This window comes from Trachinotus anak, unplaced genomic scaffold (genome assembly GCF_046630095.1).
Source record: "Trachinotus anak isolate AG129_WGS33_773 ecotype Australia unplaced genomic scaffold, CSIRO_AGI_Tana_v1 ptg000004l, whole genome shotgun sequence".
Lineage (NCBI taxonomy): Eukaryota > Metazoa > Chordata > Actinopteri > Carangiformes > Carangidae > Trachinotus > Trachinotus anak.
This window is the reverse complement of record NW_027273855.1, coordinates 5,284,344-5,311,793: the sequence shown is the minus strand read 5'-3', so window position 1 is coordinate 5,311,793 and position 27,450 is coordinate 5,284,344. Positions and strand designations below refer to the sequence as shown.

Below are 27,450 nucleotides of genomic sequence, written 5' to 3'. Positions count from 1 at the left end.
TTTTCATTCTGCAAGTTCATTTAACTTTAGAACTTAAATCGCTAATGTAGGGTTTTATTTTGGAAGTTTAAACCGGAAGTCATATATTTTAATGGCTGACTTGATACTAATTGTCCTGCGAAGGAGGGCTAGGAGTGTTCTGCTTTTCTCTAGTCATGGCCACTTTCCTTGCTGTTATGCATCGATATTAGAATTGGCGACACGTTTTTGTACTCTCTAAAGTTTATGTTCCGATAAGTTACCACTAACTGGCTGTATGGCTGAATGAAAGTTTGCCTGAACTTATTCAGGCGCCCCCCCCCCCCCCCCCCCCCCTCTCCAGATTGAAGGATGCGAGCGAGTGGAGTTGCATTTGATTTGTTTTTCATTTATTCGAAAGGAAAATGAGGAAAGAGCGTGATTTCTTCTGGTCATTTTAAACAACGAGGGTAAGTCACAAGAAATACGGCTTGTGCAGCTGTCCATGTGGTGTTTGGCTCTAACGGTCGTGTGTATTTACTCCTAACGTTGTCACTCAACTGTCCGACACTCTTCCTCTGCTAGCCTTCACCTCAGCTAGCTAAAGGAGTTTAAAGCGGTTGTATTTCATCAGATACTGTCATCTAAAGTTACGTAGTTGCTGATCGTAAAGTAAGTTGCTCAGTTACAATTTTGCAATACTTGCGGTTTCTTCATTGAAGGTAACGCCGAACCCAGTTGAAAATATGACTGATTAAAACCAACTACACCATCGAGAGATTTAGTGATATTGTAATACAAGTATCAAGCCTATTTCTATATCTCTAATTCATGTTTTTAATTCGGTAATTAATCCAATAAACTAGACGGGTGCTTTTTGCCCAATATGAGCTTTCAAAGGTAAACAAAACGTTACTCCTGTAGCTAACTGTTACCTGTCTTCCAACAAGTTTCACCACGATGGTTGGAAGAGACCAGTGTAAACCAGGCAGCTATTTGAAGTTTATTTCGACCTTTTGTTATGGCCGAATTACAGGGTGGTTGTCAGTGAGTGAGATGAGTCACCGAGTTTCATTCTTAAGTTATGTAATCTTTCCAAGAAGGAAGAACATTTTAAATTTTATACTTTTCAAGGGAGGTTAGTAATACGTTTTCTTCATAGAACTGAGAGCGAGGACACATGGAGCTAGACATAAGGCAAGTTTTTTTTTCTCTCTTCTCCTGCATTTATCCCTATTTTATTGCAGCCTTAACCCTAATACTAGGGATGAAGCAGCTAATTCAAGTCACTGAGTTAGTTAAGGTCATTGGACCTTAATACTGAGAAGATAGCTGCTATATTGAAGTGATCTGCAGGTGTTGCTTAGTTTAGGAAAAACGGCCGAGTTAATGAATAACTTCAGACTACAGAATAACTACAGCCACTATAACTAAAAGCACCTGAGATGTACATTCCACTAATTTGCTTTTCCAAAAAGGTCAAATCAGCACCAGGGACAGTATTGATTTACTGACCCATAATAAATGTAAATGTTTAGAATTTTTAAAAGATATTTTAAAGGCTTTAAATATTAAGCTTAGTCTGAGTTTATGAGAGAATGTGGACCTGTTTTAGGCACATTGATGTCAACAACCATCAACGTCAAATGACACAAAAAAGGCTTGTTAAAGTAGTATGTCATTCATTCAGCAGAGCTGTTAAAATTAATGCCTGGATGCACAGAAGCTGTTCTGGTGGCTGTTAATGGAGCAGTCATTGTAAGGCACTTTATCTTGGTGTGGCATTTAGCAGACCTACATTTTTCTCTTTTATTATAGCTTCAACTGTCTCTGTTGATGGTAAACCACAGTCGTGCAATGCCTCACCTACAACATGTTGGGTCTTGCTGCACTCCTACGGGAGAGCCTTTTGTGGTGGTTTTGAAGGTGCAATTAGGTTTAATTTAGCAGCCAGGTGATGATGGGATACTTGAGCTTCATGGGTCCCCTGACTGGTTTCTACATGGATGAGTCAGTCAGTTTCACTAAAAAATGCAAGGACACTTTTCTCCAGATTTGAAATATCAGAAATATCAGTGGAGTTCATTTCGACTCGCCCTCTGGCTTCATCACTTGATATCCAAACACCTCACAGTCTGCCTCACAGGCAAAAAAAAAAAAAAAAACATTTAATTTTAACAGTATGTGTATGCAACAGGAAAGGGGGAACTGGCAGTTTTATATGTGTTTGCAAGTGTCACTGTAACTAGCTAGTACATTTTTGAATTCACGGTATTTCAGTGTTTGATTACCATCACAGAGTTTGCGTATAGTTGAACTAAACATAGCTCAAATCAGTGGTTGCAGCTGGGTGCAAATGTCTCTGCACAATAATTATGGACAGTCTGCTGATCCTTCTTCCTGCAGTTCAGGAAACGCAACTCATGCCTTCCTGTACAACATACCGCACACAGACAAGTAATGCAAGTGGGTCAGTTTGGGACTCGCATTGTCATTGCGTGGTCTGGCAATGATCGAGCAGCATTCCAGCGCACACATACATTTGATTTAGGTCAAACCAAACAAAGGCATCACTTGCAAGACTGACTGACCGACTGTCTCTAGTTAAATTTATTCCCCCACCCCACCGCCCCTCCTTATACAGCTCTGTAGGAATGCAGCTCATAGAGTTATTACGATCATGAGCTGTGCAGTGGAATTTTACCATGTCTCCCCTTCTCCAGATTCTTCTCAGCCTCGGTCCTAATGTGCAACGTGTCCAAATGGTTTGGTTCCAGCAAGCCAGGAGCTGCAGTACAAGAGCGTACAGTGACTACATTGATGTCGACTCAGGGAATATGAGTCGCGGTAGATGCCACTGCAGAACTTAACATCCAGTCTGTCTGTGGTAAATGGCATTAATTAGATGGAGCAAGATTATAGCTTTATACTACACATATAGCACAGAGGCCTCAGTTAAACCGAATCTATACTCCTATATGTTTTTACCTTGCCTCTGATGAGTAGCTCAACCATCTGAGGAGCTTTCATTCCGCTGCACAGATAGGTGTGGTTAAAGTATTGCTCCTCATTCACCTAATTGTGACTGGCTGTGTAGTATGCCTTGAGACTCGTGTACTCTCGCCTCCAAAGCTCTTTCAGATCACTTAAAATGTGCATTCTTCCCTGTTATCTGAAAGACAGCTTTGCAAGAACACTGAATTAGATTTAATGCTTTGCTCTATCATTGGCATTTTGTATTTGGCCAGCTCTGCGGTTTAGGACAACAGCTACAGAGAAAACAGAATTCCCCTGGGGCTAGCGGAGGGCTGGAGCGGCTCAAGACACAGACTCAGACACAGAGCAGCAGAATGCTGCACTAACCTTATCCAGCTATTTTCCAGTTTCCTTTTTTTTTATTGGATTTATTTTTGGAAAGCAACCTTGACAGGAGTCTGTCCTTCCTGACCTTCTCCCTGTTGCTGTCTGCACCTTGAAGACCACTTAAGATGTGTGATGTTTCAAAAGTGTGTGTGTTGTCCCATGTTACCTCCGTATCCCTTTGACCCTGCAGTGTGCTGTCTGGACTTGTTTTTAAGTGCAGAAGTAATTGATGAGTAATTTTTGTGTCTTGACTTCTTTTTAGGTTGTTTACAAAAGGAGACAAGGGGGAAATGAGACTCTGCTAGGACAAGACGACGCGCAAAGACAGTTACTACCACAAATGTTGTGACTGTCATTTTCCTGATCATTTCTGTATTAATTAATACCAGACTTTAGTGAACTTTTCCATTCGTCTTTGCAAGGAAATCCCTGATGCTTTCACTTATGGAGAACTGAGAGTAAGCTGACACTTGCCCCCTCTCAACATGCTGGCTCTGAGGCTGGAGCAGGGCAGGCGAGGGGGTGGAGAGGTCGATCGCCTACAGAAAGGGGCCACTGTGGCCTGGCAGGGCCGGCAGCCAGGGAGGCCCCCTTCCCATGAGCAGGGCATCAACATCAGGGAGAAGATCTCACAGTGGGAAGGTCGCAGTCAGCAGGGCAGCAGCCCGGATGCCAGGGTGAAAGCGCACCCTCCAACTCTATCCCGAACTCTGTCTGGGGATCTCCTGGGCAATGGATGTTCCAGTGAAGGCTCGAGAGGGGGCCTTCACGCAAAAGCCAACCTCTCAAAAACTAAGAGCTTGGGCTTAGATTTTCGGGAATCCCCAGAACAAGCTGGACATGGTGTGGTTGGTAGGAAATCCGACCCTCTGCAGAAAAGTTCCAATGAATTTTCAACTGCATCCCCAGGAAATAAACCACTTGCAGCACAAACATTTGTATCTCCCAAAGTGGAGGTTAACACCGCTAACTCTACAGGTAAACACATCTTCACTGCCAATGGCAACCAAACAACGGATCGCATCCTGGATGTTGAAATAGTTTCTAAACCTCTACCTCTGTCCACTGATGACCAAGAAGACAACATGCCTGCTGGGAACTTCTATACTTCAAGGGGATTCTGGCGAAAGCTTGAGGGCGACAGACTGCTCTGGGAGAAAGGCAGGCAGTCTTCAGGTGAAGCCCAGCCTCCACCCAAACCTCTGCGGACATTCCAGTATCGGGCAGCCAACAACAACAACTCGGGGCACACAGGGAGATGGGACAGAAGATCTCCTCATAACAACCACTCCAATGTGGGGAGTAGGAAGGTAGCCCACCCACCTAGCTTCCCTCCTCCTCCATGTCCGGTTGCAAAGACTGATGGGCTTTCAAGGCATAAAAAGAACAGGTGAGTCTAGACGCTAAAAGCACAGCACACATGACTCATAGTTTGGCTGGAATTTATACATATTTCATGACCTCTAAAATTTGATTTAACAGTTCAGATTTTATTATGCTAATTGAATTTTGGAGGACTGACCTGTAAAAATACACAATGCAATTGTTCTCTGACTCGGACAATGACTGAAAAAACCTTGTGGTCTTCACTGAATATCAGCAGAGTGTTTTTAGGGCAGTGTAGAGGAGGGTGCCGTCAGTGTATAATTGCTGGCCGGGGTCCAGGTGTGATGTCACATGATATCTGGCAGCATTGTTGTCTATTGTCTGGACGTGGCCTAGTTCCTCAACAGCCATGGGTTCAGGGTCATCATCCACAGACACGCACACACACTCTGGATTATTCACTCAGGGCTAAACAAAACAAGACACAACTCTGTAACTCATGTACACAGTCAGCTCGGGACATTAGCTGACATGACTTCTAATATTGTAGGTCTCTGTCCTCGTGTTTTGTGTCATCTAAACATTGCCCAGGAGTTTGTGACGGGAATAAAATAGTACACAAAGATACTCTCAATTTCTGATTAAATAGAAATTTAGATAACAAAAGCAAATCAAGCCATATAGTAATTTTAATTTAGCTTTTCCAAGGCTATGATTGCAAGTACTGAAACGTCCAGCCCAGAGGGTAACTGCTGATGAACACAATTAAAAGAATAACTATAACATTAAGATCTGTACAGCTAGATTTTTAAAGTAACTTAAAAAAAAAGTTAGAAGTAAGAGATGAATTCATAAGCAAGATATTGCACCCTTTCCCCCTTGATTATTGTGTCAGCCTGTGAACCTGACTGTATGACACTTCTCTGGTTGTGCTACTGTTGCACCGTTGTAATAACATGTCACAGATTAACATTCTAATGGTTTAATCGCAGAAGTAAACCTTCAGTGTCGCCATATTTGACTAACACAGAATAGCCCAGCCATAGCCTTAAACCCACCTAGCTGTCATTTTCTGTTGTTTAGCCTAACCTCATTTGTTTAAATGGTGTAGACAAAATAATAGATACACATGTTAGTATAACACAGTACTGTTGAAGAAAACTACAAACTATATCCTCCAAAAATGACTATAAAGTTGACTCAAAACCTTGTTTCAATATAATCTGAACATTATAACCTTCACAAAGGTGGGATTTACTTCAAGATGTTTGCATTAGATTAGTTTTATCCAGGTCTACCTTATCAACTGGCAACTGAGTGTGAATGTACAGTTGAATGCAAAAGTTTGGGCACCTTGGACAGAGTGAAGAGACTGCAGATATTGAAAAAAAATAGCATTTACTCATGGAAATGTATTTTTTCCAAACATTTGGGCACCCATCCACATGTAAAACTCTCAGGACTTCATCAACCCAGCAGGTTGAGAATTGTCAGCTGATGACATTTCCAGAGCTGACACGACTCTGACCTTCAGACACTCAACAACCATGGGCTGCTCTAAGCAACTGACTGAGGATCTGAAAATGAAGCAAAACTGATGCCTAGAAAACGGGAGCGGCTATAAAAAGATTGCAGTTTCCACCATCTGAAATGACATTAAGGAATGGCAACAAAAGGGGAACTGAGGAAGTCAAGAACAAGAAAATGTTCAGATAGCACTGTACATCTGCTGGAGGCAAAGCAAAGTCCCCATATGACTGAAAAGCACCTGCAAGACGATTTAGCTGAAGTTCATGAACTAAAAAGTAACAGTCCATTAAGATTTGATGAAAGGCTAACATTTTAATGTCTGTTTGTTGCAGGGACTGTATTCTTTTCACTTCGAAAATCAACAAAATGTGTACTGTGCCCTGGGGTTTTAAGATAATGATACAAGAATTGCAGAACAAAGTGCTTTACAACAATGATGTATCTGAATATTAGTGCAAGAAAAAAAAGATAAAAACATAGTTGTTTTAATTAGCAAACCCAAAAGCATGGTTACAATAATAAAAATTATCTCACTTTTGGGTGACATTGCATAACACTTCACTCATAGCTTTATACATGTCTTTTATCACAGCGCTATGAAGGAATAATATATAAAAAACGGTTTCAACCTTCTTCTAATAAACTCAAATGACATTTTTTTTTTTTTTTGTTGGTAATCACTTATCCCTCAGTGTGCATCGAGCCGAGCTTATTGAACCCAGAGCCCTATTAGTCTCAATGGTGCTACTCAGATGAGAGGAGAAGCTGGTTAATTGGAATATAGCCTAACTTTAGTTGGGGGAAAACTGCCCAAATGGTACAAAAAGTAGCCCAAATTATTAAAAGATGCCCAAAAGAATTTTTGCATGTCCACTTAAATTAATGGTCATGCAACTGGGCAGAAAACAGCCCAGTCTGGCAACTCTGTGCCTAATGATAATGCCTTTTAAAGCAACAGATTTGAGAGAATCCTGAGAAATGAAGTGGAAATTTGATGGCCCATTATCCTGTAATTGCCTCTTGTGGCCACAGCAGCTGCTTCTTAGCTAAAGCTACTTTTTTAGGTCACTTTATTGTGTTAACTGTGCTCTTAAAAGCTGCAAAACAAACCTTAAGAACTTAGAAAGAATTGTGCTCCAATGTTGACATTTTAAATTGGCAATGTAATCCACTCGTTTTATTTGTTCGATCAATACCAATAGGTTGTCTCTCAACCAGTCATGTCCGCACGCACGTTGGACAGGGCTCCTTGTTTACCAACTTCAGAGCCATTAGCTGTCATTTATTCTTGTATATGATGAAACACCTTCACGGGGCTAGGCATTACATCACACCGAACAAGTTTCTGTTCCGGCACTGAGCCAGATTGACTGTTTACACACTGCATTACTGAAGCAGCTGAAATCAAACACATGGAAAAAAAATCTGAACCACCTGAAACTTTCACTATAAAACAGTTGATGGATAATGTGAACTAATAACTAGACAGTAGCTGCATCATCCTTTTCAAAGCTTTCAGGGAAAGAATGTTGCATATTGACCTAAATTTCACGAAAGAGATGATAACATTGACATATTGCCACTGCTATCTCTGTCTAAATCCTGTCACACTCTTTCTCATTGTTTGCTTTTTTTACAACTTCAGTACCATATGCTCAGTCATTTCCTTCCATGATAGTTTATCACATTCTCTGTGTCTTGCTGCGTTTGATATCAACAAAAGGAATTTTTTTGGTGGGGAATTGGCTAAATGTGAGACAATAGAGTAAATGACAGCATGCTAGCTATATTAAGGACAGCAGCCAGTCCCCTTTTTCTCACTGCATTCCCTTCCTTCTCTGCCACAGGAAGTCCTTTGAGTATGAGGATGCAGCTCGTCTGACAGTGAAGGAAAGCACTCCGGGAGGCGAGGGGAGGCACTCAGGCCTTTACCATGCCTATTCTGACGACAATATTTACGAGGATATTGTCTGTAAGTTGAGCTCCCTCTGTCATATGCACTGAAGAAGACAATGTGGAGCTGACTGTTACAAATTACAAAGCCTCTATTGTCTTGTAAGCTTTGCATACAACAAAATTAGGAGCGCTGCTCGTCATTGGTGCGTAGGAAAAAAGACAGACAGGCAACATTAAAAAAAACACAAGACACACGCAGACTCTTACTATTAATAAGAAAAAGATAAATAACATAAACAAATAAATACAAACAATGAAATATATGAAGTTGAGTGTATTATTTTGCACAATAATACATTTTAATAAACATTTTAATATAGTATTGCACATGAATAAATAGCAGTGTGAGATGAATAGCAGTTTGATTTGGTGATTATTGCAGTAGTGGCAGTATTGCACAAAAGTATGAACGGATGAAGTGCAAGAGCTTGATCATTGTAGTGAATGTCTGGCTGTCATGTTTTTATTTTAACTTATCACTGGTCAGGGAATCAGGATTATTCAAGGTGTGCACATGGATCACATCACTTTACCTTTAATTGCTTAAGAAAATGCTTAGTAGGTACATTGTTATCAGCATTATACACAATATAATTCAGCTTTTTAAACTCTTTGTTGTTGATTGCAAGTGTGTAAGTGGGCATTTTGATTTAGACAGACTAGGCTATTTCTGCTCAGTTGTACCAATTAAAAGCCACCGTTAAGTGGATAAAGGTAATATCTAATGAGCCGATTTTCCTTGTAGCACCTTTTGTAATGAATGTAGAGATTTCTCTCTATGTACAAAAAGTGTGGCTTGCAAAAATGCAGGTATTCTTTGTCATTGTTGAAAGTATAATGTCAGACTAAATTATATAAACTTCACATCAAAACCAGACAGGAATAAATAAAGCAGGAAAAATTGCTCAAGTTTTGAGATGGAAAGTCAGCATTTTTTTTCCACAGCAAACACCCCACTCAATTGCTGTCACACCAGGAAAGCTAGCATTAGCTTCTTCTTGTTCTGTCTTCCCTCAGGTGAAGTGACTAGAGATAACCCCTATGAGGATGTCAAGCTATCTCCCATGTGTCTACCTATTGCAAGGTCTCAAGTCCCAAAGGTAATGGAAGATATCCATTTTTGTCTCCCTCTCAAATCACAGACATATTTTTATTAATTCTGTATGGATGTATCAGATGATCCTCGCCTAACCTGAGATTGTAAGGGCGGAAGAAGGAAGTATTGTAGTTTGATACGGTGTAATTACCTAAAAGCAAGTGATAACTCCACAGCTCTTGTCTTCCAGCTGCCTCCTAAACCCCAAACGTTGCAAGGCTACGCTGGCAGAGTGGAGAAGAAGGGGTTCCAAGTGTTAACAGCATCCAAATCCACCACCCTTGCAGAAACTCCTAAACCCCGGCGCACAAGCACTCAGAAAACACAGAGGACACCTCAGGTAAATGATGGCCGGATCTGTAACCACCGTGTCTGAATACAATGATTGAGTGAGATGTTTTTATTTATTTTTTTGTTGTCGTCCTCTGTCGGACAATGAATCACATGTTATGGTGGAAAGAAAAGAAGGGGGCAGGGACTTGCTGAGCAGGAAGGAGAGGACACTGAAGGAAATAGATAGAGGTTAGATGTATGACTGCTTCAGTAGAATTTAGACAGGACACATGAATTCAAACATACAACCCATGGCAGTGGAAAGTGTGTGGACAGGGAGGAACTTTAACAATAAGGTACAGTAATAAAACAGACTTTCTGACATTTATCTGTAAAGCTGATGAGTTTAAAGGGATTATAGCTTCAAAACCCACAGTACACTTGCACTGTCACTGCCCGCAGGCTTGACAAATGCCAATCATTTTATTTTTAGAAGGTATTTTAACAACTCGTCTTTCCTGCTCTGTTTATTTCCCACAGTAATGGTACTTTATGTAATTTTTATATAACAAATTGTTGAGAATACATAGCCTGAATTGTAAGAATAAAAGACAACATTTAGTTAACTAGCTGTCCCTTAAACTCTTGTGATCCCACAATGAAAAACAATGAAATGGGCATAGACATAATAACAGCTCATTATGTATTTTTCTGCCAAACAGCAGTACCATTATCTTAGGAGGGGCATTTTAGTTTCTTTGCATAAACTGTGATACAAGTTTGCCTCTTCAACCACCAGTGCTCTGTGTGTCCTCTTCAAGATAAGTTTGAGCTTCCTGTATGTGCCTCTTTCTGTCCACTATCAAATATTCAGCTGTGTTCTTCCAGGGAATTAACAGAAGAATGCAGGAATGTAAGGGTAAAAAATGCTGAAAATCTATAATATAATTATGTACTTAGAGGCTGTTAAATCAGGATTCCCTGTAATCATGATTCTATAATGGCTGTGAAATTATGGGGCTGACAAATACCTGTGTGTTTTACAACACAGTACGTCAACAAGATTGAGACCATCTTTGACGACAAGCGAGGGAGGAAGAGAGTGAGGACCCAGGGAGTCACAGTGCGAGGTACACACACACACACACACCAGACAACACACGCGCACACAGATCACACGCGCACACAGACTGTCGCAAATGTCACTCACATCAACGCTTCAATTAGATTAAGCTGAGCATCTTGGTGGAAATACCCAGCTTTTCATGGTACACACAGAGCCAGCTGCACCAGGCGAAGCCACTGATTATGAAACAAAGGCTGACTGTCTGCATCTGATTATGGCTTCTTAAGTCTTTTGCATTCTGCCTCTCCCTAATCTCTACCTCCTGTAATTCATAACAACAGAGGAGACCAGCGGGACAGAGAGCGACCCCGAGGACAACACCAAAGGTATAAACATAGTTAAACTGTCTGCAATGTACCTTTTATGTTAAGTCTGGTTTTCAGTTTAAAGTTTTCTTTTGTGGAGTAATGAATACTGGTGATATCTGCCAGCATTTATTAATAACATATAAACAGAGGACTGCATGGCAAAAAGAAAAGAAGCAAATGAAGTTACATATCTGGTAAAAATAAGTGACATACAGGCATAATGGAAGAGTAATTCACCTTATTATATATCATAGGGACATAGAAACTAGTGATGAAACAATTAGTCAATTGTAATTGAATTAAATGTAATTAATTGGTTCATTCAGTCATTTATTAATAAAAATAAAAACCAAGCACTCGCTGGTTTTAGCTTCACAAATGTGCTGCTGCTCTGTTTTATATCATAGTTAATTTGGGGTTTAGGTTGATAATCAGACAAAACAAGCATTTGGGAAACTGAGAGTCTTTTTTCTGATATTTTAAAGACTAAAAAATTAAACAAAACATGACTAAGGTCTACAGCTATTCTAGCAGCCGTCTAAGGCTGTACTTAGGCACAGCAGTTCTTTGAACTAAATGCTAAAGTTAGCATGCTAACATGCTCACAACTGCCGCTGCTAACATTTGGGTGAGCACTAAGCACAAAGTACAGCTGAAGTAGATGGCAGTATTACATAAATTACACAAACTGAAACTTTGCTTTAATGATGCTGCTAGAGTCAGGATCACCAAAGTAATTATAATGCATCCTCTGTGGACCATGAATGTAATGGAAATCAGTCATATCAGTCTGTACCACAGTGCTTGATTGACTAGTGTCACTGTCCCCAAAGATTCGCTTGCCAACTGTTTAGCTGTTTAGTCAAACAAACCAAAGGCACATTCAAATAACTTTCTTTTTGCAAGAGATAACAATTGTGGTTTAAACTGTGACAAAACTCAAATAACACCACCATTGTGAGATACACTATGACTGTTATTTCAGATAAGTTGTAATCATGCTGTGTATTGATATTTAAAACACCTTATATTGCTCCTCTGTGCTGGATTAGCTATGTCCCAGGACAAGCATTACCATATCGTTTCACTGTGTGTTGTCCAGCAGGCTCCAGGAAATCAGTTTATATCCAGTCTACACTGAAACGTCGGCCAGGCTACCGCACCCTTGAGAGAGACCTGATCCAGCTGCAACAGCAGCAGCTTTTTCAGATCTTCGTGGTGGTGTCGCTGAGAAAAGGCTCCCCAGGAAACACCTACTCCCCTGAAATTACACAACAGTTCCCCAAAATGGTTAGTAGGAGCCTTTACAGTAACTTAACCACACCCTTCTTCTAAGCAAAGGTCATAACTCTTCTTTGCTTATTGCACTTTAACTGAATGGTGTTCTGTGTCCTCATCTTAATCTTGTTTGGCAAAATTAAAGAAAGATGATTCTTATCAGACACAACTGGGAATTCTTCAAAGGAGAATTCACCAGGATTACATAAGTCAGGAGCTTTTATGAAAGAGGTTATTCATTATATTCATATATTTGTGGAATTTAAAACATGTCATTTAGTTAAAACTTATAGTTTTGTCTCAGATTCCTATGTGGTAGAACAAGCGTTTGAATCACTTAAGGAAATCTTGCATGAGTCTTTCTTAATTTCTTATATTTAACTGAATCATATTATAATGCAGTTAAATGATCACTGATTTCAGCAGATGTCCCAGTGGAAGTCATTTGAAGAATGCCGCTGTACTGAACTAAGGTCCCTCTGTTTCAGTTTGAAAAGTCTTCCCGGCTCTCGAGAGAAGCCGAGGATCAGCTGAAGGTCATTCCCAAGTTCTGCTTCCCCGACTCACAGGACTGGAAGCCCTCTGCGCACATGCCAAGGTCAGCTCAAACACTACAGCATGCTAGATGTATTCTGCTTTACAGGTGTGTATAACAGTGGTGTAATGGTTACATGATACCATATTCTTTTTATTCATCTTTCATTAATTTCCTTTATGTCTGTATCTTCTTTGTTGTCATTAACTGTTTTCATGCACAGTATTTAGACTAAGTGCTAGCACCATAATTATTAGTTGTGTTATGTTTAATACCCCAATTCCTCTTTTCCTATTTATATCCTCAGCTGCCAGCTGTAACCCATAAATCGCTGCTGCAACAACCCAAATTCCCCACAGGGATCATTAAAGTTTCATCTGGTCTAATTAAATCTTTGAGTGCTCAGGGACATTGGGCATTCTCCTCTTTTTTTCTACTTGATATGCTTCATTGTTGTAATGTGGGTTATGATCTCAACGTACATTGCCTCTCTACCTTTCAAAACAACAAATCTTTTATCTGTGGTAGTGACACAGCTGTCCGTTTACCTACTCTCTGTATGCTCTACTCTCCCTAAAGATATGTTTTAATCTGTTTTTCAGTTTTTATACAAGGACTAATGGATTTTTTGGAATTCTGATTAGATGTTTTTTGTCAGAAAAAGGTCAGCACAAATGAACTGACTGAAACAGTGGATTTTATCTTTAAATGTTACATCATCCCCTGTGTATTGATCTTGTGTTTTGCAGTGAGACCTTCTCCTTTGTCCTCACTGGAGAAGACGGCAGCCGCTGGTTTTGTTACTGCCGTAAGATCCTGGTGCGTGTGGATAAGTTAACATTTGCATCTGAGTCACTGACTCAAGTGCTTGTGTGCTTGTGTGTTTGTCTGTGATGACATGGCAGCCTGCCACGTGCTTACTCAACATCTCTGAGGAGATCAGTACATGTGAATCACAGACCATACCACTTCTGAATCAATGACAGAGAGCAACAAGAATTTCATCTTCTTGCTCTCTGTTCTCCCCTTTGCTCTCTGTTCTCCCCTTTCTTTTCCCTCACAAGTAGAGCTGCTTTTAGAGTAGACCACTTTAGGAAAAAAACACACTTTTTTAGGTTGAAATGATGACTTTTATCTGTCCTTTATTTGATATGTGTTTACCTTTATTGTGAACAATCCGCGGTTGTCTTATTAGGCACTCAAGACAAGTTTTTTGCTGTACTTATTCTGTCTTTAGTGTAGACAGAGCTGGGGCAAACCTAACATGAGGAGTTTTATGTGTAGGTTTTTTTGCTGCTGTCATAAACATGGATTGACTTTAGACTTTAGACCCTTGATTTGTTTTGTTTTTCTTTCAGTCTACAAAGCTGTCATTGAAAATACCATTAAACCATAAAAGGGAAATAGTATCTAGACATTGTGACCCTGATTGCACTCCATTTATAAGTCTGATACCACTTCCCCAATCACTTGAAAGGGAAAGTGCTCTCAGACTTTTGAACCCCACTGTATATTTTTATTTGATGTATTTTTTTGTTTGGGGGGGGGGGGGGATCATAGAAATATCTGTTGTTCCCTGCTTTATGACATGTGAAACTATATGTGTGTTTCAAGCCCAGTGGAAAGGGGAAGAGGCTTCCTGAGGTGCACTGTATTGTCAGCAAGCTGGGCTGTTTCAACCTGTTTGCAAAGGTAAAGTAAGAATACAGTGAGTCTGCTCTCATGTTTCTGCCCATAGAAGCCTCTATAGGGAGATGAAAGGAGGTGGATTTTGAAAAGTTCAATCCACTGATCCACTTGGAAGTGTGTGAAAACTGTTGGCTTGGAGCTCCTTGTATCTATAAGGATAAGGATGGAATGAGGCTACGCTAGAAGATAATCCTAAACAATTACTGAGTGTGTCTTACAAAAAAAAAGAAAATATATGCATTGTATGCAGCGTTGTCCTGCCCATTTACCATGTGGCTGAGTGAAATTTACAAACAGTAAGTGAGAATATAAAACTGCATTTAGGTGCACAGCTGCAATTTGCCTGTGCTCTATTGTTTAGACTTTCAACGCTACTTCCCACAGGACTCACATTGATCTGTCTGGCTCTGTCTGTGCAGATTCTAGAGGAGGTGGAGAGGCGCAGGGAGATTTCCCCAGCACTCGTTTACCCTTTTATGCGTAGTGTTATGGAGGCCCCCTTTCCAGCCCCCGGACGCACAGTCACCGTCAAAAGCTTCCTCCCTGGCTCTGGGAATGAGGTAACCCTGAAACCAAAAGAGGAAATGTTAATTAGTAGTTTTGTTCCTTCTAACCACTCCTTTCTGCAGACTCAGAGTGACTCAGAATGGGAGGTTATCTGTGCAAACAATAGGGATAGCTATTTCAGCCTTTAAGGGTTCATGTCAGGACGGCTATATATATATATATATATATATATATATATATATATATATATATAATATGTTACAACAGTTAACGGTAATCAAGTCAGTCATTACGGTTTACAGACTGAAAATAAGTGAATTAATGACTCTTACCATAGAATAGGTGCTGCAAAACTTAAATCACTTCCTTCTGATTTATCACTTAGTTGGCTCTTAAAATGCTAACTTATGTTAAGTTTTGTACACTCTGCTGTCTCCAGCCACATTTATCTGTCTGGTTTCCAGGCATTTTCAAGAGACAACTAGTATAAATGACTGCTTGCTCTAGCCATTGATGTTCACTGCATGGTCTGAGTCCATATGCTCTTGTTGCTTTGCCAGGTGCTCACTTTGTGTCGGCCGGTGGACTCCAGATTAGAGCACGTGGACTTTGAGAGTCTGCTGCAGTGTCTTAATGTCGGGAAGCTCCTGCAGGTTTTCGCCTCCCTCCTGCTTGAGAGGAGAGTCATCTTCATCGCTGACAAACTGAGGTACTGTTTGGGTAAAATATACACAACACTGCAGGGCCACTTAACAACCAGTATTTATAGGGATGATAAAGTAATTAGAAAATAAAAAAGGTAGACGATTAAAAAAAAATGTGACTATATGCCATAAATTACATCACGTGGCCCCAGGGCCAGTATAGTTTTCTTTGCGTAGTTTGCCTTCAGTGGGCTGTTTCACAGATGCTCAAATACTGTGGCAGAGTCCTAAAGGCAAGTCAAGTCAGGTTTATTTGTACAGCCCAGTAGTACTTACAGTGATATTACAGTGATATTACAGGGTCGATAACAATAACAAGTCCTGAATATTAACTTTTAATCACATTTGACATTATCAGTAGATACATGTTATCACACGCATTTTGAACAATAAACTTAAACGAAAATGAATTTTATCATAACTATTGCATAAAAACACACATACGAAAAGTTAACTTCACCCAGTACCCACTCATTGTACTCAGGGGCTCAGCTCTTTTTAAACTCACATGTCATGACTTGTTACTGATTGTGAATATGAATCCTTTGCTGTTTTGAACATCATGCACATGGTCTCTTTACAACAAATAAAAATAAAATAAGTAACAATGAAAGTTCTGAGGTAAAAACTTGAGCTTTATGTGAGACACTGGGAGTGAATAACCCAACAGTAACATTAAAAATACTAAACACTGGGTCAGCACAAACTCTGTGGCGCTGGGTAAAGCTGATGTAGTATTATCTATGCTGTATTATTACTATATATTTGGGTCAGTATTTGCCCTGCACAGAAATATTTCAAACTTGATTGTTGATTCCATGACAGTGCTTGGTTATTGTTGGCTGCATAATTTGAAAAGTAACCACGTACACTATTATGATCAGTGATGTTGATATCTCAGCTACACAGCGGTATAAAACTTACTAAAACGAGTCAGAAAGGTGATTAGAAATGTAATGATCCTGCAGTTGACTGGATACTAAATGTTACAGGGCTTTGGAGAGGAAATGACGATGTGACATTGGTTTAAAGTTATTTAAAAAAGCTGGATTTAGAGTTGTTTTCTCACTGAGGAGTATAATAACAGCAGTTTGAAGCAGAGAAGCCACAACCCTTAAGAACTATGATGAATGACCAGTCACTTTTTGTATGGTGGAGACAATAGGAAGTGGAGATGAGTATGCCTTGGAAAAAGTGTTGAGCTTGGCAGAGTATTTCCCAAAGATGAGAAAAATGAGGCTTTGTGAGCTGAGCGTTCAAACGGACGTGGAGGAGGTATTTCACAGCATGTAGGCAACTGACCATAAATAGTAAGTGCTGCAGTAACACTATCAGCATGGAGCGGTTGCATTTTGGAAAAATTCTTTGATGCATAAGTTCTGTTTCCTGAACGCTTGGACAGTTGGTCACTGTGAATATGTGGTGGAAAAGGATTGCAAGTAGTGTGACAAGTGTTTTCAGGGAACTATGATTGATATCTTTGTGTCATATGATCAGTGTGGGAACTGAATAGTGTTTTTGTGTTTAATCTTTTCTCTCCTCCCCCCCTTCGCTGCAGCGTGTTGTCTCGGTGTGGCCACGCAGCACTGGCGCTGCTGTACCCATTCACCTGGCAGCACACCTTTGTGCCTGTGTTACCGGCCAGTATGCTGGACATCAGCTGCTCCCCAACCCCATTCCTCATTGGGGTGCTGGCACCCTGCCTGCCGCAGCTGCTGGAGCTGCCCATTGAGGAGGTCGGTCACAATGTTTTAAAATCATTTTGACATCCAATATGATGTTTAAATAGTCTGGTCCGTCTTTGAACTGGCTTAGTGCCACGTTTTGTCTGTATATTCACTGCATATCGTGAAAGCATGCAGAACCAGTAGTGCCCCCATAGCTGCACACACAGCAGCATCCACTGTGTGTGTGAGTAGTGGTGGAGAAACACCCTGAACAGGTTGTAGCTCAGGCGTACTTCATCCCTCTATAACTGTTGTTGCGAAATAGTGAACTTGTGCAGTCAGTAACTGTCATTCTTTCTTCTCGCTGTCTTTCCAGGTGCTCATAGTGGATCTGTGTGCAGACAAGTTTGTCATTCAGGTGTGTACACATTGTAGTGTATAATGGGAATGATAGGTGTGGTCCCACTGGGAAAATGGCTTTGCCCACACTTGTTTGAATGTAGAGTGTTTTGAAGGTGACAGACACAAAGCTATTTGACACATACAAGTGTCACAGAGATGAAAATAAATAGGGTGTAAGCTCAGAGCAGAATCATGTCATGACTCAGACGCCAGGCAGTTGTGAGGCTGATTCAGAGCTGTAGGTTTGTCAGTTAACAGCAGTTGCTCTTCATTCACTATTCAGTTAATTATAAACTTGTTTTTATTTTGGTTGTGTTATATTTCTGTCCGTCATAATTTGATTGGTTTCCTGTTTGACATTTAATTTAGCAAACTTAATCTTTATTCGCACACAGTCTCTCTCTCTATTAACTACAACCTAACGGGACTAACCCAACATGAGCTATCTAATTTAAATACTGCTGGTAGCTTCCTCCTCATCGTGTAACACAAAGTGCATCATTGTTTGAACAAATGCATGAATTATCTTTGACATGCACAGTGAAGGCTGTAGCTTCAGCATTTACACAACAACCTTTTGTTGTCGTGTCTCTGTTAGGGCTGAACTTTTAATTGAAATATTATCAAAATTGCGATATGGCCAAGTGCCAAATATGCAATTTCTTTGCTAAAGGTAAAATGTGTCATAACATATCAAAAATAAAGCATTGTGTTGCTACCCCCGGCCTACAAATCATATTCTCCAGATGTAAAGGAACGTTTGGTACAAGCCCCAACAAAAATCACATGATCATTTTTATATCCTTTTTTCCAGTGAAAATGAAATGCAAAAAGAACCATTTCAACTGAAATTGTGACACATATTACAATCACAATATCTGCCAAAGTAATTGCAATATGATTTTTTTTTCCGTCTGTGTACACATTGGGTAAAAATACAGCACTTGTAGTTTTTTTGTACAAAGGATTTGACACCCATCTATGTGCACTACAGCACCTTAAGGAAATAGATCAGAGCAGGTCAACCGCACATGATCAGGATTCCCAGATGTATGCTCTGAGAGAGGATAAAGCAGATTAGATGTATGTTTGTGCGACTGCTGTTGACCTTTCCTGTGATGTGTGACAGCTGGGTGATGAGGACTGCATCCTGCCTAGTAAACTGCAGGCAGCACTGCAGCAAGTCCTGGAGGAGAGGGAAGATATCCTGAGACAGGAGGATGGAGTCAGATGTGGAGGTTGGTATACCACACGTCACATGTGCCAAACAGCGAAGTGCGCTGTATGCCAGTCGGGTACTTCAGTCACTGATTATAAAGCCCTTAACAGTCTCTGCATCTCCCGGTGACATTCCTTTTTCTTCGTGTCTATAGTGATAAAGAATATTTGCAGGTCCTGTTTTTCATCACAGCAGTATCAGCTCTTATCTTTTAGCTCGGTTTAACATATGATCAGCGGATGTTCAGAAATGAATTGCAAATGCCATCTGCACATATGCCATGCCTGCACTGCTGATGACCTGCAGACTGCTGCAGAGTTTAGTTTAGTTTAGTCTGCGTGTTTTTTTAACTGTGCATTTGAAACTAATCAGATGTTCACTGATGACCCCTTTATGTTGTTAAGTAGCTTGATATTTATTCATAACTTAAGCATAAGCTTTTAACATGTCTCAGAATTTTATGAAACCAACTAATGTGTTCAATCACTTTAGAGTTCACTTGCTGTAGAGAATGTTATTAACCTCATCTCTTTACCCATCCAACTGTCCATCCAGACCAGCAGGCGGACCTGAGCTCCCTGCTGTCAGAGACTTTCGTGCGGTTCTTCGTGGAGCTGGTGGGCCACTATCCTCTCCACATGGTCGAGTCCTCCCGTGGAAGCAGGGAGCTTCAGCGCGACAGCTTCCGCAAATCGCACCCCTCCCGTGGAGTCCGCCAGTTCCTGCAGCTCTTCATGGACACTCAGATGTTTGCTGGCTTCATTCAGGACAAAGAGCTGCGCAAGGGAGGAGGAAGAGGTGACAGTGATGTAGCAGCAACAGTAGTCATAAGGGTCAATTCGTTAAAAAAGATATTATAAGATTCTGTATTATATAAGATATTAACAGTTTTTTCTTACAAGACTATGAAACAGCTTGTCAATCACAGTTCACTGAGTTCAGAGAAGGTAAAACAAAGTTTGTACATGCATAACAGTTTCCTACCACTTAGTTCTAACAGAGTGGAACTATTTTTCATAATAATGAAGTGAAAAGGAAGAAAAAAAAACATTCTCTGCCTTTGTCCTTCAAGCTAATGCTTGGATTAATCTTTTACATGATTCTTTTACTGCAATATGAATCTGACATTTCATTTCATTTCAGAAAAAATTCCTTGTATGTGAAAACATACTTGGCAATAAAACTGATTCTGATTCTGATTCTGATTCTGATTTCATTTCAGCCTAAGCTGTTCCTCCCTTTTAAATATCCCCACTTTGTAAAAACAAATGCAAATTGTGCAAATAACAAAATACAAAAAGTAAAAGAGGAAAATACCAATAATGTAGTAATAATAATAATAATAGTTCACAGGACTAAATTTAGCCAGTTGATTTGCAAGCATTCTGCTTGTATAATAAGTGCTGGAAGTTTGAAGAGTAGCGTGCTGTTTGTGACATATTAAACATATTAAATATCATCTTCAGATTTCACATAGAAGTTGGAGTAATGAAGTCAGATGTCGCCACATGAAAATCTACTAAATAAATGCAGTGTTTAATTTAATCATATTAATCCAGACATATGACCCAAGATGAGTCACAACATGTTTTGACCTAAAAGCAGGATATTTCAAGAACAGGGTTATTTCTATGCATGCAAACACCAGAACAATAAAGAAACTCTAAACCTTGTTTATTTTAAGTTAGATTTTTGTCATTTTGTCCTTATGGCTAAACATCTCCATCTTTCTCTCAGGTCTCTTTGAAGTCAGAGTGGCCGAGTATCTGGATTCATACCCTGAGCCGGAGCCAAGTGGTGTGAACAAATTTCTTAAAGGACTAGGTAAGTGTTCCTCTATCATCAAATGTTTTACTTGAAAGGGTTCATTTTCAGCAGCTAATTGTTTTTCCCTTTCTTTAGGAAACAAGATGAAGCTCCTACAGATGAAATGAAAAAAGACCAACACCCCCGGCTTTTTGTTGAAAGACTTTGTTAATCAAAGACAGAACACTTGTTGCTGCTGGACTGACTGAGGACATGAATGTGGATCAGTGTCTTGTGTCTGGATGTAAATGGGACAAAGAGGAGTTTGGATACGAGAGGACCATGTTTAAGAGCAGTGCACTTCTTATTGGATGAAAACTGGAAACTCTTTTTATATTTCTCTTTCTAGCATTGTTTTATGAAGCCTTGAGGACAAGGTATTAGGTCCTTATGAAACTAAAAAAAAAAAAAAAATACACAAAAAAAAAACCATTCCAGCTAATTAACCTCAGTAATCAACCTGAATGTGCCTGGTTGTAATTATTTTTATCATGTTTACTGGCAGACTTTTTTCTAATTGGATCAGTTCTGCTGCACAATATGTGCAATTTACAGTAAATGTAACTTTAATGTTACATTTCAAGCTTATAAGTACTTAACTGAATATACTGTGTGTGGTTCTAACCTGATGCATGTTTTTATAAGTTTTAATGTAAAATCCTGTTCCCTTTTTTTGAATTCCTCTCAGCACAAACTGTAAAGACCTTTTGTTTACTATGTGTTGTGTATTTGTGTTTCAGATTAATTGGAGGTTTAGTAACTCTGATCAGAACAGTGTTTGAACTCTAGGTTAAACCTCTGTCAAAATGAGTATTTAGATTTTGTGGAAATTAAGTCTTTCTTTTGTCCTCCACTTTCTCCCTGGTAACTGGAGTTGTAAATATGTTTTTTTCTATGTTTTGCACATGTTGAGAACCAGTGTACAGTATTTGGAATATTTTTATATTAAAGCATGACATGTCCTACATACATTTAAAATAAATGGATTCCTAAGGACAGTATTTAATGTGTGACTATGCTGTTTATAATGCAGAAGCCTTGAAAACTGGGTTGTATAGTCAGCCTGCTTAACCATGATTAATCTTGTGATCAGGAGGCCATATAGCTCTATGTTCTATACTGTAAAAAGTATCTGCTTTAAATTGAGGGTATATCTGAGTATGTACAATGATATATTGTTTCCGTAGAGGCTCAATATGTTGGCATCCAAATGGTCTGGATCAATGATAATTTGTTGTTGAAAAAGGATCCGTTCAAGTTTAGAATTCTCTCAAAATGTTTCTCAGTTGTGTTGCACTGGAAGTTTAGTCCTGTTGTGTTTAAATCACAGCAGACTTCATATTGTCTCAGCTCCTTCAGCCTTTAGGTTTTATGTTTTGCCGTCTCTATGTGAAGTTAGTTTTGTACGTTTTGATGGTCAGACTGTAACTTGATCTAAAAGTCACAGGAATATCCTTATTCTATTGAAACAAAAACTGTAACCTGTTCTATCAGGGCACTATGGTGCACATTTTGTTCTCATTTTGTCTATTATGACAGCTGAAAATGTCAAATTCAGTATGAGGTAAACATTAAATGCTGCACACAGGATTTCCGCTACATTTCTCCTGTAATAAAAATCCTGGTCAGAAATCTCTTTGCATCATGTTCACTGCATTACAATTAAACTTGATTTACATTTTACAGCACATTATGTAGAATTCCTCCTCAGCATGTACCGCTGACCTTTCAAATAACTCATTACGTCCAATTTATCTGATTAAGAAACCAAGAGACATAACCTGAATAATCTAGTTTGAAAATGTCGTCTGAGAAGAGTTAATCTGTGCAGAGGAGTCAGCCCTCCGGAGGACTGGTGCATTGACTGTATTTAACTTTTTAAGACACACCCACAGAGAGCAGGGGTGAAGGATTCTGGTAGAACAGGTTTTTTTGTGAAGTGAGCTTTTTTTTTGCCCTGCTCGGAGCCTCTCAGGCAGAACTTTTCCTATGAATCCCACCTCCTCTCCCGAGATCCCAACAGCAAAACACAGCCCAAACTCTGACCAGCTTTTACAGAAAGACACCCATTTGATTGGTGGAGCTTGTTGGAACGATTCATAGGCACAAGTTCGGCCTGAGAGTTAGATTTCAGGTCAATAAAACCTCCTTTTATCTCTGTATTATTCTGAATCACTGTGTCCCAAGCACCACCACATAAAAGCGTTTGAGCAATGTTATACAAGTGCATTGACCACATGGGGGCACTGCCTCCATGTGCTTCCACTAAGAGGAGTTCAATCCAACACACAAAGTCTTCCTGGAACTTTTATGTTTCATGCATCAACATCAGCATCTCAAATGTGCAGTTTGGATTGTCAATATCTAAAGTATTTAACAGGAAGTGGTGGAAGTTTAAAAATAGGTCAGCAGTCAGCCAGAGGGAAGGTATTACTTTTACTAACTGTTTAACTATTTAACTCTTGTTCCATGCCAACTGGCTTTAGGTGTTTAATGCTATATATTATGGTGAGATTAAAGTTTTAAAATGTACAGTATTCAATTGTAACACTGCACAGACCCACAGATCAATGTGATGGACTAAGACTTGCCTGAGTCAGGATAAAGGATCAGTCTGGTGAATGTGGATTAATCCGCCAATGAAAATAGTTCCCGACCCATGCACTTCAGTAACATTTGCTTAAAAACTATAAATTTTGTAGCTTTTTTTTTGGAAATTATTTTGCATTCTTTTAAAAATAATTATTCTAAATGACATCTTTAATAGGACCCAATGGGCTCAAGGCTGAGAGCCACAGACAGGCTGGAGAGGTTGGAAACTGAGACTTTGACACATTGTTGGTTTGTTCATGAACAAAAATATTAAATATCAGACTGTGAAGGTCACAGTAGCCTGGTACATACATACACACATCTACCAGGCTCTAGTCTTTCGAGGCAGTTTCATTTCACTTCCCTTGATGGATGACTGTAACCTGCTGATTTGATAAACACACAAGTCCTGGTGACAGACTAATAGCAACTCAAATCTAGGCCAATAAATCAAAAAACTGGTCCGTGGAAAATATTTTCATGATGTCTGCTTGATTTTAGAACAGCTGGAGCTGGACTACAGTTTCAACATTGGTCTTCTAGTGTATTTGCATTACAATTACTTCTGTTTAAGAACCTGTTCTTTGCAATGTAATGCCTTAGGTTTGGTTCTGTGGTGGTCACAGAATATACGACTGAGCTCCCTGTGAACATGCTGCTTGAATTCACTTTCAAGAATGCTGAATGTTCCTGGTCAGCACTGGCAAAGTTACATTCACGGTGCTGACCAGGAATTATTGTAACGATCTAAGATATTTTTCAACCTTGACAGGAGCCGAAGCTGTGACTTGTAGAAAAATCTAAATGTTTCTTTGTTTACAGACAGAAACAGACACAAGCCAGCAACAGCATACTAAGAGACCTACTGCTGCAAGAATACTAATGCTACTAATAAGTCTACTACTTCTGCTACTAGCATTGTCTGCAACTATTAATAATACTGCTGTCCCTAGTACTGATGTTGCTGCCACATCTGTGCTTCCACACTACATATCTCTGGCAGAGTGAGGATTATTCACCATGGTAGAAAGTAACTAAGTACATTTACTCAGTAGGGGACTAAAGTACATTTTTTTTCCTTGAGTATATCCCTATTATGTTATGATACTTCTACTTTACTACATTTCAAAGGGAAATATTGTACTTTTTTCTGCCGTACATACATGTTGCTGTAACTTGTTACTTCACAGATTAACATTTCAGATAAAATAAACAGATTATAAAATACAGTGCATTGTTAAAGACAAGGTGGTGGTTCCCAACTATTTGGCGTTGCCAAAAAAACAAAAAAAAAAAAACCCAAAAAGCAGCAAAAAAAAAATCAGATGTCTATAAGCTGGCAGCGGTTCCAACCCTTTAATCTTCTAATAGTTTAAAAAGGCCCAAATAAGTCAACAAAGCTTAGAAGAGGAAAGTTGGGAAATTTAATCAAACCTTGTGTTTTATCTCCTTTCCTACCCAATTCATCATCTCACAACCCCTCAGATTTATTTTGTGCCCCAAGACTGGGAACCACTGGACCACACTCCCTATGGTAACTGTAAACAGAGGGTCTAACCCCTCTGTTTACAGTTACCATAGGGAGCCACACCTCAACCAGCTACAGCAGTAAAATGCTGTTACACATTGTTGCATCAGTATTAACAATCTAATTGTGTCAGATATAATTATGTATAAGTCATAGATGCAACAAGAAGCACTGCTGAGCACTGATAGCTGCATGCTGGTTTATACTGAGCCTCAAATTAAAGAGTGTGGGATAGGAGAATGAAATTCATTGGTCCATTTACTGTCCCAGTTTAACTGGAGTGAATAGTCTCTGCAGTGTAGTCAAACAAATACACAAATTAACGATCAATGCGATGAGGCAAACTATCAATAAAGGATGGAAATGTTATCTAATGTACATCAACCAAAGCAGAGTAATAACTGATACCAATTTAACATTAAAGAAGGAAAACTCACACGGTCAGCGACGCATGAGGAAGTTGAAACCAGAGTCACATGAACTGGGAACACAGGGAATCAGAGCACACCTGCACACACCTAAACACACCTGGAGTCACTTCATCTGATCATGGTGTCATGTTGGGAATAAACTGTCTCAGTGCTGTAGGGGCACCCCAGAGGGGACTCACCAGAGCTCTGCACAGACTGGCACCAACTTGCAGCATTAACAGCCTACAGGTCACTTACTGTGGCTCCACTGACCGTGGCCTGCTGGTCGGGCCTCACTGCCACTTTAAAGTCAGTCACATTTGTTTCAGAGGCCATGACAATCTGAACAACACACACAATGAAAAATACTATATGAATGAGAAGAGTGCAAGACCAGTCAGGAGCGCAAGACTTCGAGTTAATATTCATTTTGAGAAGCTGAAAAGCTTCTGGCAAAATGTAAAAATGTTTGGAGTGAAGAATGTGGATGAACCCGAGGAAAAAGATCGTATAAAAACTTGTCCAGACTTAGACTAAGTTTTCTATTACTATATTCAATCTTTATTTAATTTATTATACAACACCGTTTCACTGCTTTTCATGCATTTGTATCTGTTTCTGTGTCTACTCTTGAAAAGTGCTATACAAATAAACTCCTGCTGCCTTACTCATGCTGCAGCCAACCATTGTGTGACCTGTTTCTTCCCATGAGTTTGTTGTTTTTTGTTTGTTTGTTTTTGTTTTCTTATGTTTTTTCATATGTGAGCCCAACATCAACCAAAATAACAACGCCATGGCAACACCGTGAATACTTTAATGAGTCATCCTCTTCAGGACAGACAAAGAGAGACATAAAAGAGGTAAGGTAAACACTCTGGATTTAATATAACATTTGTTGGGGAATGACATGCAACATCCAACCCATTCTATTTATTGAGGAAAAACCAAAGAGGTGTTTATGTGTATGTGTGTGTAGCAGGGAGTGTGTGACAACACGTGTTTTATACAGCGTGTCATCATTTTCCAAGAGAATAAAATAGGATAAACATAACCATAAAAGCCACATGTTGACAGTGAAGGTCAGTGGGTTGGAAAATGATAATCTCACACCAAACAGAAACACTGCTTGACCCCAGTTCAACACTAGGATCTTTGTTATGGAAAACTATTCTTAGAACTGTGGAAACCTGAGCAGCCTGAGGTTTGTAACTTGCTTGAACTCATCGTTTGAGGACGCCATGCCCTTCCTGCACGGACGTAAACTTTAGTTAAATCTTAGTGATAATGACCCAGATACAGAGCATTATCAACAACATGAGGATATACTTCCCGCCTCCTCGATAAATGACTCGGCATAAAAAAACAGAGAGCACCATAGTAATAGTTGTGAGGCCAAAGATTATTTAAGGACGAACGTGACTGCTTTGCAGTTGTGGGCCATAAAGATAAGTTGATGAAATAAAGTGCCTTCCAGTAAACTGTAAAGCAGTCGTTCACGAGCTGTAAATGAATGTCTTGTGTTTATCATCGTTGTTTTGAAGTCCCTTTGAACCATACCTGTCACGCCTAGCTATGACTATAAAATACGTCTAACAAATAGGTGACTGGAGCAAAACCTCACAGTCTAATTTGTGCAGTTGATTAGCCTTGTACCACACAGAGAGTCTCAAATATAAACTACAATTACCTTTGTGCACAACTCCCTGCTGTATTCACAGCCCTCAGCTCTTATTCTTTAGTCAAAACTATAGCCTTTACCCCACAACTAAACTCTTGCTGTTTGTTCTGCTCACATGTATGGCAGTCCTTTATATCCCACCCATAGCATTTATTGGATTTGTGCTTTTTATTAGAGTTCAACGGTGACCTTCTCTCAGCTCTGCCCCCTCATTCAATGACAGCAAATAGAGGACCCAGAGATGTGGTGTAGACATGCTGGGAATACATTTATCCATGCAAAGTTTCAAAAATCACATTCAGACTCACTGCCATGTTTTTCACTTCATGTTGGCCAAACTGACGTGACACTGCTGCTGGTTTGCTGAGGCGTAGAGAAGCAGATGGTTGTTGGAAATCAGAAAAGCATCTTGAAGTTTGAAGTTTCTCTTGAAAAGAAGAGAAAGGCCCCTGCACCCTGCATATATAAGACCCCCAGACCGATATATCTTTTTTTAACT

The 27,450-nt window shown here is 39.7% G+C and overlaps 1 protein-coding gene and 1 long non-coding RNA gene across 3 annotated transcripts; one reads left to right on the top strand and one right to left on the bottom strand.

The window, feature by feature from the left end:
* Nucleotides 1–102: 102 nt before the first annotated feature.
* Nucleotides 103–21,744, top strand: dennd2c (DENN/MADD domain containing 2C). Of its 2 annotated transcripts, none has more exons than XM_071475417.1 (19): nt 103–428; nt 3,584–4,711; nt 8,025–8,149; nt 9,151–9,233; nt 9,420–9,569; nt 10,554–10,632; nt 10,910–10,954; nt 12,042–12,226; nt 12,703–12,812; nt 13,499–13,568; nt 14,364–14,441; nt 14,858–14,998; nt 15,506–15,654; nt 17,208–17,385; nt 17,693–17,734; nt 18,848–18,956; nt 19,493–19,735; nt 20,675–20,761; nt 20,840–21,744. In XM_071475417.1, exons 2-19 carry the CDS (start codon nt 3,807–3,809, stop codon nt 20,869–20,871), a joined length of 2,811 nt encoding a protein of 936 aa, XP_071331518.1. In that variant the 5' UTR covers nt 103–428; nt 3,584–3,806; the 3' UTR covers nt 20,872–21,744. The 2 variants fall into 2 exon arrangements, with proteins under 2 accessions (XP_071331518.1, XP_071331517.1); XM_071475416.1 differs by having other exon boundaries at nt 132–428; nt 12,039–12,226.
* On the bottom strand, nt 19,571–25,587 carry LOC139620170 (uncharacterized). The gene is made up of 3 exons (XR_011690753.1): nt 25,474–25,587; nt 25,301–25,381; nt 19,571–19,713 (listed from the first exon to the last, which is right to left on the bottom strand). It is a non-coding gene; the product is annotated as an uncharacterized lncRNA (long non-coding RNA).
* Between the last annotated feature and the right edge of the window lie 1,863 nt (nt 25,588–27,450).

Coding starts and splice junctions, on each gene's coding strand:
- dennd2c (XM_071475416.1), top strand. CDS start 3,807: ATGCTGGCTCTGAGGCTGGAGCAGGGCAGGCGAGGGGGTGGAGAGGTC. Junction 15,655..17,207: donor TTCATCGCTGACAAACTGAG/GTACTGTTTGGG, acceptor CCTTCGCTGCAG/CGTGTTGTCTCGGTGTGGCC. Junction 20,762..20,839: donor CAAATTTCTTAAAGGACTAG/GTAAGTGTTCCT, acceptor CCCTTTCTTTAG/GAAACAAGATGAAGCTCCTA.